The sequence below is a fragment of the Sinocyclocheilus rhinocerous genome, unplaced genomic scaffold, assembly GCF_001515625.1.
Source record: "Sinocyclocheilus rhinocerous isolate Xijiao unplaced genomic scaffold, SAMN03320098_v1.1 scaffold82, whole genome shotgun sequence".
Lineage (NCBI taxonomy): Eukaryota > Metazoa > Chordata > Actinopteri > Cypriniformes > Cyprinidae > Sinocyclocheilus > Sinocyclocheilus rhinocerous.
Window position 1 is genome coordinate 1,757,269 of NW_015644168.1, and position 12,925 is coordinate 1,770,193.

The following is a 12,925-nucleotide window of genomic DNA, read 5'->3' on the forward strand; positions in this document are numbered from 1 at the left end:
ATATATATATATATATATATATATATATATGTATATATGTGTGTATGTGTGTGTGTGACCCTGTACCACAAAACCAGTCATAAGGGTAGATTTTTTTTTATTGAGATTTATACATCATCTGACAGCTAAATAAATAAGTTTCCATTGATATGGTTTGTTAGGATAGGACAATATTTGTTCGAGATACAACTATTTGAAAATCTGGAATCTGAGGATGCAAAAAAATTTAAATATTGAGAAAATCGCCTTTAAAGTTGTCCAAATGAAGTTCTTAGCAATGCATATTACTAATCAAAAATTAAGTTTTGATATATTTACGGTAGGAAATTTACAAAATATCTTCATGGAACATGATCTTTACATAATATCCTAATGATTTTTGTCATAAAAGAAAAATTTATAATTTTTCCATACAATGTGTTGTTAACTATTGCTACAAATATACCCGTGCTACTTATGACAGGTTTTGTGGTCCAGGGTCACATATATTCTGACACATGACAGGTTTTGTGGTCCAGGGTCACATATATTCTGACACATATCAGCCAAACAGGAAAAAAATTAAAAAAAACTCATGAGCCGGTGCAGACTATTATATTAATTAAAAATGTTGACTACTACCCTTACGAAAAAGAAGTTTATTCAAGTGTGCTATTAGTATACTTCTTTTGAACTAAACATAGGAAAGTCTACTTTTAGTCTACTTTTTATGTACTTCTCAGAAATGGGCTTTATGTACTTCTCAGAAATATACTTAAAACGACATTTAAGTATACTTGACATACTTAGAAAAAAGTCTAAATATATTGTAGCTTTACGTGTGCTCCTAGAATCCGTGTTTTCATTGTTATAAGGTAGGGGGTGCTATTACACATCTTCTGTACAGAATTTCAAAAAAACACAAGTGAAGAAGAAAACGAAACTGGTAAGGGTAGAATTAACTGAATAACATTATTTAAAAATACTATTTTTTTCTATACTCATACTTAAGCTCACAGAATCTGCCTATGTTGTAGGCAATGACATTCAGTCATAGTAGTTTTTGATAGGTTTTACATGATGAGGAAAAATGAATTATGAGGTAGTTAATTTAGCAAGATGCTAATCATATGCATCAAAGGCATATTGGCAGATTGTCTTACTACGCAATAAAAAGTATGCAATTTCCCCAAACCAGTCCATATTTTTAGTGTGTAGAAGTATGAAAATTAGAATGCACCCACAGTCTGTGAAAAGCAAACAGGAAGTGTTACCTCAGCCTGACTGTAGGGCCCCTGATGAGAAGTGAGGTATGTGGAAGAAATAAATTTGACATTGATTACTTAAGACCCCTTCTGAAATGGCTTTTCAGCCACACACCAATCACTTCTGCAATGCTTCTTCCCTTTTCAACGATTGAAGCGCAATCCAGCGAACACAATGGACATGCTATTCAAGCTAATTACAGTCACGTCAGCTATTGGGGGGCGGTGTGTCCCCTCTGGGAGCCTGCGTTCTGGATCGGGAAAGCTGCTTCATTAGTCTCCAGCTCTTTTCATTAGCAAAAACACTAAGAACTTAAGCACCCGCACTGTCACTTTGACATCACATACAATGTGTTTTTCATCGCATTATGTATCCAAATCGAATGTGTTGTTTTCCTTCTCTGCATGTAGATAATGTATATTGATGTGCCACTGCAGTATTACAAATAGCTGTCATACAAATACTGAATTAGGTTAGATATTTGCTAGCATGAGTGCTTTGAATCCTATATTACTGAAATTACACCACTTTATGCTCTCATATATTTTCTTAGACATGCATTGCTATAAGAAGAGTGTCTCTACAGTCACATAGTTGTTTATTCACTGTACCACAAGCAATAGTTTCCTGCTGTTTCATAGTATAATCATCTCCACAGTCCCTCTACTACACACTCACCATCATAAAAACACACTGCAGTTGGAGGTATAGAGCACTGCATTCCCACTGTATGCTTTAAACAGGCTAGAATGTGAAAGTACTTCACTACAAGGGTTTCCCTTGGCTTTTGGCTTTTTGTTTCTAATTAAATGTTGGTTGATTTATTTTGTGCAGAGTCTTGAACATGTGCATGGATATTGCGTAAAGTACTTTATCAGACTCCAAACAGAATTGTGAAAATTACACATTGCCGCAATGCTACATCACTTTTGCATGGTTGATAAGGAAATTGCTAGTTGGTTGCTTATTGGCTGAAGACTGAAAATCCCACTCTCAAGTCTCTATGATATTCAGCTCTTTAACCCTCTGGTATTATTCACTTGGGGGTAACACTTGTAATCTTCAGTGGTCAAAACAGAATAAAGACAATAAGCATAACATTTTGTGAATGAAACTAATGTTTATTTTATTTTAGTAGATTTCATGCTACTCGACTAGAAATTCACCTCTATTATGTACTATTTATTTCAACACGTTCTCACTCCAAACTCGTTACATATTGATGCTTGGACAAGACCACTTGGCGTCGCTTTTTGACGCTCAAGGTACCTCTTTAGTGTAATTTTTCGACGCGCAGGTCCTCCGTAGTTTTCAGTTGTTTGTCTTAATTTAATGGTTTGCATGCATTTTTTTTTTTTAATTGAAATAATTTTATGTAAATTTATACTTTCATTGGAGCAGCTAATCCCACCCCTACCCTAAACCTACCCACTTCTGAACAATATAAAACAGGTAATAGGCAAATATATGTACAGTCACAGGCATTTATCGCAAAAACTGCATAAAATAAGGTTTTAATCGCTGAAAATGATCCCGCTACCTTAACGCGCTCACATCTCAATTAAAAAAATACTCTTGTCCTGTAGCATGACGCAATCGGTCATGAGACATACAAGAGCAAATAGCATTTCACAACCAAAGCTGACATAAGGCTTCTTCTGGCGGCATTTTTTGAATTTGCACACAGACTGCAGCACACAGGAAGAGCTTTACGGCGGACAGAGACGGCGATCACATCTATTCCTCTCACAAATCAATCGTTTTGCCTCGGAAGACTTGGAATATTAATACTTTTTTGAATAAATTATGACAAATTGTAGGTTTAGGTGCAGGAGTTGGGTTACGTGCTCATAAATGTATAAATAGTGTAATATAAATAAAACTGCTGTGACTGTTTACATTGAAAAATCACACCCCAACATATATACAATAATGGCAATATTATTACCCAATATTTAATTTAATCATGACGATAAAATTCCAAGTACCTTTTCGTGTCGGTATATTGACGCCAAGGGTTTCTTATTTAAAGCAATGGAGGACACTGGACAATGGACGGTTCACTTTTGGAGGGTTTTCCACTGGGTACAGTACCTGGTACCTGGTACTTTTTTCAGTACCACCTCGGTTGAGGTTCCAAGTGAACCGTACCATTATCAAAACTTGACGTGTAAACTCTGCTGAGCACTGATTGGGAACTTGGGAGGCGGCTCAGGAGGAGGACGGACACCGGGGAGGGTGCCGGCAGACAGAGACCAGGAAGGTGATGATGGAGGGAGGAGCCAGGGAGGAAACAGGAAGAACTTGGAGCCGGAGGAGCCAAGCAGGACCCAGGCCACAGCCATGATGGTGACCCACGGTGGAGCCGACAGAGGGAGGAGCCATGGAGGAGGAATGGCCACCGACTCCAGGGGGCTGACCAATGGTGGCGGAGCAGGTGGTGGAGGAGCACGAGGCGGAGACGGTGAGCCGATGAGCCAGGGCGACGGGGAGGATCCGGAGGTCCTAGGCGGAGCAGATGGCGCCGGCGACCGACACGAAGGCGTGGATCCGGGAGGCCGCAGTGGAGCCAGAGCGACAGAGGACTGAGGAGGAGCCGAGGGGATGAAGGAGCCTGATGGAGCCGGAGGGACGAAGGGACGAGGCGAAGCCAGATGAGTGGAGTCCCGAGGCACAGGATAGTTGACGCCAAAACAAGGCGGGGACGAGGGAGCCCGGCGGAGCTAATGGACTGCCAGGCCACGGCGGAAAGGAGGGAGCTAGGAGCCATGGTGGAGCCGACGGGTCCACGGGCCGAGGCGGAATCCGGGGCTTAGAGGCTGGAGGCGGAGTCAAGGGAAACTCCAGCCACGGCGACGCTGGAGGATGGCAGTCCCGCGGAGCTCGCACCGCATAGATGGTGGGCTGAGGGCGAGCAGAGGGGCTGCCAGACGACAGAGGAAGAGGAGGCAGGAGCGGGTGGGAGGGTGTTTATTTGTGAGCCTCCAGGCTTTCAGGCCAGAACTTAGGAACGGGAACCCTCTCCTCTTCGGTGTGGCACAGTCGTCGCACCATACACAGCTTACCCTCAGCCGCGGTGCAGGGGGCGGCGCTCCTCTCCACGCTCTCACACCGTCTGCGGCTTTCTCCGTCGTGGCGGGCATTGTTGCCAGCTAACACCTTGACTGATGTCATTCCTCAGCACTGTCGCTCCGTGCGGCGATGGCTCGTTGGTCGCGGCAGGCTCCGGTTCTCCGTCAGCGGTGGGCTCGGGCTTGTGCTCCGCACATCGGGGAGATGGTGGGCTGGTCACTGGGTCAGGATTGGATCCGTTTCCCGCCAGAATCCACTCCACAAAGGCGGCGAGATCCACTCGAGGACCATCTTCGGACAACTGCATAGGTGGTCCGGGTAGGTGGTGAGTTCGGCGAGGATCAGAAACAGTCTGGTATGGTCCTCGAGCGAACACTCCCCCTGCTCCACCAGCGAGGGGATCCATGGGGAGAAATCAACAGAAACAAAAAGACACTGGGTAAAACGAGAAACAAAAACGGAGGGGGCACACGGAGGTAACTGTTTTGGTCGGGTCTTCTGTCACGATCGCTGCCGGAAGGAACACAGAGCCGTGGATAATCGAAATAGTCTTTAATAAATCCAAAAACACAGGGAATTGGAGAAAACACATGAACACAACATAGTAGACCCGACAAAGAAACATGAGAGGTATTCCGGACGGGAGAGGGGATCCATTGAAACAACGGAAACAAACGTGTGTGAGTGTGTGTGTGTTCCTATAGCAAGTGCCACAAAATATTCACCAAGATTCATACCATTCCAATGAAGTAAAATTTTTACAAATTCTAAACATTGTGACATATTTTGTTTAACATCAAATTTAGGGCTAGAGTTTTGTTCAAATGAAAACTCACAGAGGACATGTATTTTTTTCTGTCTTGTTTTCTTGTAATTATGAAATATTTTTACATTTATCCGGAGAATGTATTTTTTATCAACTTTTCCTTAAGTTATATCAGGAAATAATAAGGCAGAAAACTAATAATACTGAATGGCCTCTGTGGGCTAATATGTTTGTATTAGTATTATTGCAGTTCTGTTTGGTGTTGCACACTTCACCTTTACACAAAAAGTCAGCTGTACATTGCCCATTTTATTAAAGTGTCCACGTTAAAAAAATGAGTCGAAATAACGTTTGTTTTAGTTTGCAGCAGGTGCATCAAACTGTACTCTTTCTCTTTGATAGCAACACATTTACAGCATGCTTTTCATTTCTACCAATAAAAAAATACCAAACAACAAAAGACTGTCTAAACAAAAGCCACATCCTTCAAACACACTGCTAGCGTGTTGCTGTTTTTAACGAGAATGAGACTCCGATCATTCCACAGCCATGTCATGCCGTCAACACAAACCTGACAAATGTGACATTTTCACACACAATAAGCCCAACAAAGCTATAAAAGATGACAAACAACGAGCCTATAGCAGGCATGAGATTGTGGCTCTTGAAGAGGCATGCAGCTCAGAGTTATAGAGAAGCAAATGCATCAAATATAACATGGCCTGCAAATGAGGGTAGAGGGCAGAAAGATGATGCTGTATGATGTTGAGCCATACAATCTATCCACACAGGGTTGCTGGGTAACTAGTGTCTTAATTGCCCTGGACTGTAGAACACCATTATATGAGAAGAATGAAATGTGGAGTGACCAGAAGAAATAAAACCTCGCAGCAAGGACAGCCACGTTTCAGTGTAAAGAGCGGTAAGATTATATTTCACCAAGTGTGTGTTTGGTTTGCTGTGGAGATATGACACTATTGTAATTCAGTGACATGAAGCAAGTGTGTGGATTCATGGTGTAAATGCATTTACATTATGCTGAAATGATTGAAACAAAAGCTCTGTTTCAAAATCTAGTAAGCCTCTGATATAGGCTGGTATGAAGGCATCATACTGTAGGTGCAATTTTGGCAAAGGTGGTTACAAAGGTTCTTCAAAAGACATCTTCAAAAATATGGTATTTTTTTATACTTTATGAGGTGATTTTATTCCATGAATAAATAAATAAACATTTATTTATATATTAATTTATTTATTTGTTTATTTGTTTGTTTATTCATTGCTTGATGGCTTGTTTGAAATGCTATTACAATATCAAAATTTTAGATACCAAGTTTCATAATTATCAGCACCAATTCTGATATACAACAAAAACGTCTCAGGTTACTTATGTAACCATGGTTCCCTGAGTAGGGAACGAGACACTGCGTCCTCTAGGGGTCGCTATGGGGGAACGCCTCGTCGTGACCCGTGTCGGAAGCATACATTGAAAAAACACCAACTCGTTGGCCGGCGACACACAGGTCAGAGGCGTTCCCCATAGCGACCCCTAGAGGACGCAGTTCGAAGTTCCCATGAAAGGGAACTGATAGTCTAACAACAGTAGTCTGACGAACATAAAAAACATATTCTGAAGCATATTTAAATGTTTTTACACACATTATATTATTATTATTATTATGTTTTTTTTTTTTATTAACAGTATAACCAATAAAATAATGAAAGTTATAGGACAAATAATTTAAACAAAATAAAGTATAATACAAATAAAATAAAAAGTGGTTAAAGTTTATCAGGTAGGAATTATATCTGTCAGAATTGCTACAGAAATCATATAAAATATTCAGGTTAATATTAATAATAATAATAATAATAATAATAATAATAATAAATTGTATAGTTCTGTATGAAATAAATTCATACTGATTTTTTATTAAAGTTACAAAAGTTGTCTATCAGCACTTGAGTACCGAACTGGGTTTTCTTTCACAGGTTATTGCACTGGAACGAATAAAAAACAAATCCAAATAAAAGAAACTTTCATGACAGAGCAGTTATGTGAGTGTAAACACGCTAATCCAAAATCGCTCCCAAAATGTCTACCAGTTTATCATGTCTGTCGTATTTTCCACCCCACATTCTTTGGACAGAAGACAATCCTGCAATGCAGTGATTATAAATATAATTTGGTCAGTACTGAAAAATAGCTCAATCTATTTAAAAATGCACCACTATATATTGTGTTCACTAAGTATACATTTTAAGTGTTGTACTGTTAGCTTAGTAACATTCTAATACAAAACTCAACTGAAATCAGTTGTCCCTGCTAAATAAAAACAAACAACCAAACATCTTAAACCAGCCTAAGCTGGTTTGCACCTCTTAGCTGGAATAACATTTGAAACCTTATGGCGGGCATTGTTGACTTAGGCTGGTTTAAACAGTATTTTTTATTTATTTATTTATTTTTGAGTGAGTTTAGTCTTCTGTGGACTTTACGTGATCATGTACGGAGTTGCTGTCTACGCAAATTGTTCCCATTCTGTCACTGTGAGGTTTCATTTCAGCTAGGATGCTACCTTTGAAGGCAGTAAGTAAGAAGGCAGCTCACTAGGTCTGACAGAGCCAGTATGTCAATGCTATATGCCTGCAACAGATTCCCTCAAACAAATGAGAAAACTCAAACCTTCTGCAGAGCCAACTGAATTACAGACTTTTGTCATCTGTTCCCAGCTGACACAGAACAAGCCAGGAAATAAGTCCCCTTGGATTCCTCTTTTAATCTAAACATCTTTCTGAAGGCAATTCATCTTGTGCAACATGCATAAGAAGATGTGCTCCCTAACAGCCTGAACGCAGATGCCTGTTTTCAACAATACCACCAAAGCAAGAGAATGGACAAACAGCAATGAGTTTAGCAGCGCTACTCACCGGCTTATCGGTGAATGCAGTGGACTTTGCCATGTCATAGTATGGAGGCTGGAGAGGAATCTTCTGTATCTCATCCTCCTTGTCCAGATGAACAACCTTCAAAGGCAACAGAACCTGAGATGAAGACGCCATTCACAGCCGCCTGGGAATTGTGCTAACCTGTCTGTCTACATGCACGCTTAATCTGTACAAAGACTTAAACACTTAAACAGTACAGTTTCAGGGGAAAAAAGTGCAACATTTGTACCATTCACTGGGTCAGGAGCCTCAAACTGACACCTCTGTACCTTCTTTACATCTAAAGGGTTCATAATAGTACCAAGAGTACATATTAACACTCTAAGGTAGTGGGTAGATTACTTACAAATTGTAGTCCGTTACTGATTCCAAATTACATGACAAAAGTTGTATTTAGTAACATAATCCATTACCTGCATGTCATGTGACCATTAACCAACATCAGTGAACCGTGAATATGCAAATGTGTTACTCAGTTATTAACTTATCTCAATATCTCAGGGAGTACTTCAAGTAAATGTATTAGGTGAAAGACTTTGGCTGATTTTGGGGAATCACTGGAATGCATTTAAATAATGTGAATTTGTGCATTTTAAAATGTTTGAAAGCCAAATATATAGTAATACGTAGTTAAAAAATAAAAAAATTAAAATGTGTTCATCAGTATTTGTTGAAATGTTGAAATGTTGCGAAAACACTTCTAGTGGTCTAGTGGTCTAGTGGTCAAATGCTATGGCCTCTTAATTTTCTTCAGTAATTATAGACAAGTAGTCTTTGTGTGAAAAGCCACAAAACTGGACGATTTTCTGACTGTATATAAGCAGTAGGTTATTTTCGAAAGGTACATTTTCCAACATGAAAATATGATTTTAAAGAGAACCAAGAAATTCTGAATAACTTATTGATATTGGGTGAATAATATGTAATCATGTAATCAATATAACATAACTGTAGTCTGATTATGAGTATTTTAAAATGTAATAAAATCTAATTACAAGTAATAAATTTTTGGAATCTGAGTATGTAATCCAGATAACATGTAATCAGTTACTACCCAGCGCTGAGTACTAATATACACCTTTTAGGCATAAATAAGGTACAAAGGTGTCCTTTTGAGGGTCCTGCCCCAGTAACAAGCTGATACGTATACCACTAAAAGAACGTTTCCACTTTTTTTTTTTTTTCTGGCAGTGTATAATTTTGTAAGGCCTATTCACAAAAATGATGCAATTTGTAAATGAGTTTCTGAAAAGATTTTGTCTACTTGAGTCAAAGTGAAATGCAATCCAGTCTGTCATTCAGTGAATTACATGTCTCTCTGGAAAATGCAATTATCTTTGTATACGAATGTTGATACTGTTAAACTCTATAATCGACGACTATTTCCTGTATAGTTATTCTAGTATGTATCAATCATTTTTTTTCCCTTACACAATACAGCTTTTGATTGTTCATGTCCATTTATTTATTTTTTAGGCAAGTGTTCATGTAAAGCATCATTGTATTAACCGTATCAGGATTTATTTTAGGATAATGGCTGGCTGCCTGTACATTATGCCTTGCTTGATAAAAATATAACCCATGACAAAACAGATTACAGAGAAAACAATCCAAAATGTATTGCATATTGTGTTATTCTCTTGGATTTAGCCACTTGTCTGTGGCTATTTTATGCTCCTTGTATCTGGAGATCAATGATATAAACAGATGGATGTCTCTCTAGAATGCTGGTTCTGGACAAATGAGCCACAAGTTTATTTTATTGGTTTTTGAACCACAGCAACAAAATAAAACTCCTATGTTGTGAAATACTGTTTGATCACAGTTTAGATTTTTACCCTCGGTGTGAAGGAACACATAGTGATCTATGACTTTGTTTTGAAATGTTGTCGCACCAAACATACACTTTGGGCGAGAATAGGCCAATTATGTGAATGGTACGGCAGAATCACTGTGTATTTCAAGTTCTTGTTGTAGCAGTGGTTCTCAATAAAGGGGCCAGGACCCACTAGGGGGCCTCAGTTAAATAAATAAATAAATAAACATTTTATTTAATTGAATCTCTTTACAGCCATCAGGCATTTATTTTTCTTTCTTTCTTTCTTTCTTTCTTTCTTAGCTAGAAATGCTAATGCCACTTTTGAATAAGCTGTTTCCATTGGATCAAAGAGAATTAGTTCTACAGGCTGTTGATGTTATGCATGTATGCCTGTGAATTCACAGCGCCGTTTATAACAGCAGTCTGTTTCTCTGAAACTGATGAGCTTCATTCAAAGGGTTGTTGGCCACCTGCTGATCTCTTCGCATCACATGCAAAAGAAAACCGGGGATAAAAGAGAGAAAGTGTCTCAAACATGCACACAAACATGTTTTTCTGACTAAATTTAAGTTTTGCAATATTTTGCGCCAGACTTTCCTCTAGGGGTCCAGAGGAAAAGAAACCATCGACATGAGGATGCAAAGACACTAAAATGGGTTACGCAGTGATATACAAGATGCGTAGGGTGGCAAAAATAACGACGGCTCATTTTTCGCCCACAGCTCAACAGAACAACCACCTTAAAACTGCTGTAGAGAAAACATACGCTCTCTTGCCTATGAAAATGAACACAGCAGAATAGTACTTTCATTCCGTCATGTTTAATGGGGTGTGCAAAACCTCTTCCAACTAACTGCTAGATGGAAAAACGATGCCCGAGCCCATCCAACGAGCTCAGCGAAGGCCTCGGCCTCATTGTTTTCAGAGCAATTTTCATTAGGCTTACAGTGTGCTCCTTATGAAGCCCTTCCCGCTTCACTGGCAGCAAGCGCAATGTGTTTAGAAGTTTGGGATGGGATAGTTTCTCAACCCTTAAGTACTAAAGCGGAAAGTCTTTTCCAACCCTAAATAAAACGTCTGGAGCTGCTTGAAATTGCGACAGTCATCGAATGAAAGAAAAGCGAGAACAATCAAGCGATAGCAGCCAGCGTTTTCGTATTTTCTCACGAATCAAAGACGAGAGAAGACAACAACAACAAAACAAAACAAAAGATGGAGCTGCTTACATGTGCAGCGGGGTGGTTGTTTGGCTTGGAGGGCTGTTTTAGTGGTTTGATGTGACTGAATCGAAATGCCTAAATGTGGGATAATCCTCCAGCAAAGATGGCCTTTGAGTAAAGATTCCCAACAATCACCGCCTGCCTATGTCACATTTCTGAGGGATATCTATTCACTGTAAAGAGGACTTTAGCTTTATGGAAGATTTCTGAGACAGTGGAAAAAATTCAATTTAAAGGAAGAATAAAAGGCTTTGCTGCCTCTTTGTTATGGCAGCCAACTATTTTGTTTCTTGTTATCTCTTCCCTGGGGCCTTGCTGAGAGGAATGGGGAGGGAGGAAAACGCTATGGAGGCTCTCGCAGGTTCCCTCATTACCTAAAAGTAACACGGGGACGGTGTCAGTCAGGCTTATAGTGGCCTTTCATGTGCATGCTGCTTATCGTTTTGGTGCAGGTACAGTATCCTCTGGGTCAGCTTTTCAAGCGATAGCAGCCAGCGTTTTCGTATTTTCTCACGAATCAAAGACGAGAGAAGACAACAACAACAAAACAAAACAAAAGACAGAGCTGCTTACATGTGCAGCGGGGTGATTGTTTGGCTTGGAGGGCTGTTTTAGTGGTTTGATGTGACTGAATCGAAATGCCTAAATGTGGGATAATCCTCCAGCAAAGATGGCCTTTGAGTAAAGATTCCCAACAATCACCGCCTGCCTATGTCACATTTCTGAGGGATATCTATTCACTGTAAAGAGGACTTTAGCTTTATGGAAGATTTCTGAGACAGTGGAAAAAATTCAATTTAAAGGAAGAATAAAAGGCTTTGCTGCCTCTTTGTTATGGCAGCCAACTATTTTGTTTCTTGTTATCTCTTCCCTGGGGCCTTGCTGAGAGGAATGGGGAGGGAGGAAAACGCTATGGAGGCTCTCGCAGGTTCCCTCATTACCTAAAAGTAACACGGGGACGGTGTCAGTCAGGCTTATAGTGGCCTTTCATGTGCATGCTGCTTATCGTTTTGGTGCAGGTACAGTATCCTCTGGGTCAGCTTTGGGTGATTCTATAACAGGTCTCACCTTTTGAGCTAAATTTAACTGTACAAGAGACTTTTGCATAATTATTCAGGGTCATGTGTGTTATGTTGCCTAATAAAGTCACTTTCAAGGACCACATCAAGTGGCTTGACAGTTTTATTTCCTGTGTTGACAAATTTCCTACTGAAACTAATCTAGTTAATAATAATAATTCGTTACATTTATATAGCGCTTTTCTAGGCACTCAAATGGCTCGTTTCCAATGAGCGGTCCGGTCCGGTACAGTACAGTTCGGTACGCAATTATTTCTGTTTCCACTATCAGAAGTTGTGAATGGTACCAAAATAGCTAACCATACCGTACCACTTTTTTGGTACCCTTCCGTTGGGGTACCTAGCACAGCAAAGGGTACCAAAAGGGTGGAGCTAAACTCACTGCAGAACGTTGATTGGTTGACTAGTATCGTCACTTTTGCGTGATAAAAGGGGATAAAGTGTCCTCCACTCGTTCCGCTGAGCTTTCCATGAGTGTTGGGCTTATTTACATCAGAGTACGCAAACACAAAACAATATAACCGTGTATTTTATAATTTTATATTTTCACACAGACAATAGCCATTTCTCAATATGCGTTCTTGTCTGTTCTTGTACAAAAAGATGTCAATGACGTTTGACATCATGTTGTGAAACGTCATTGCCCAAAAACCGCATAATTTTCAAAATGTTATTGTGTCATAAAATGTAGTTTTAAGAGTTTTTCAGGTGAGAATGTAATTGTTTAAAACTCAAATCTGTGGTTTATTTATAAAGATAGCACCTATTTGAAAAT

At 39.7% G+C, this 12,925-nt stretch overlaps 1 protein-coding gene across 3 annotated transcripts in view; it reads right to left on the bottom strand.

The window, feature by feature from the left end:
- Positions 1-12,925, bottom strand: part of nectin1b (nectin cell adhesion molecule 1b) — a 229,683-nt gene that overhangs the window by 18,358 nt on the left and 198,400 nt on the right. For 2 of the 3 annotated variants that reach the window (XM_016575742.1, XM_016575745.1), the window contains exon 8: positions 8,015-8,110. The exons of the other annotated variant lie outside the window; for it this stretch is intronic. In XM_016575742.1, the coding sequence (XP_016431228.1) occupies positions 8,015-8,110 (96 nt within the window). The remainder of the gene's footprint in view (positions 1-8,014; positions 8,111-12,925) is intronic. 3 annotated transcript variants of the gene reach the window in all.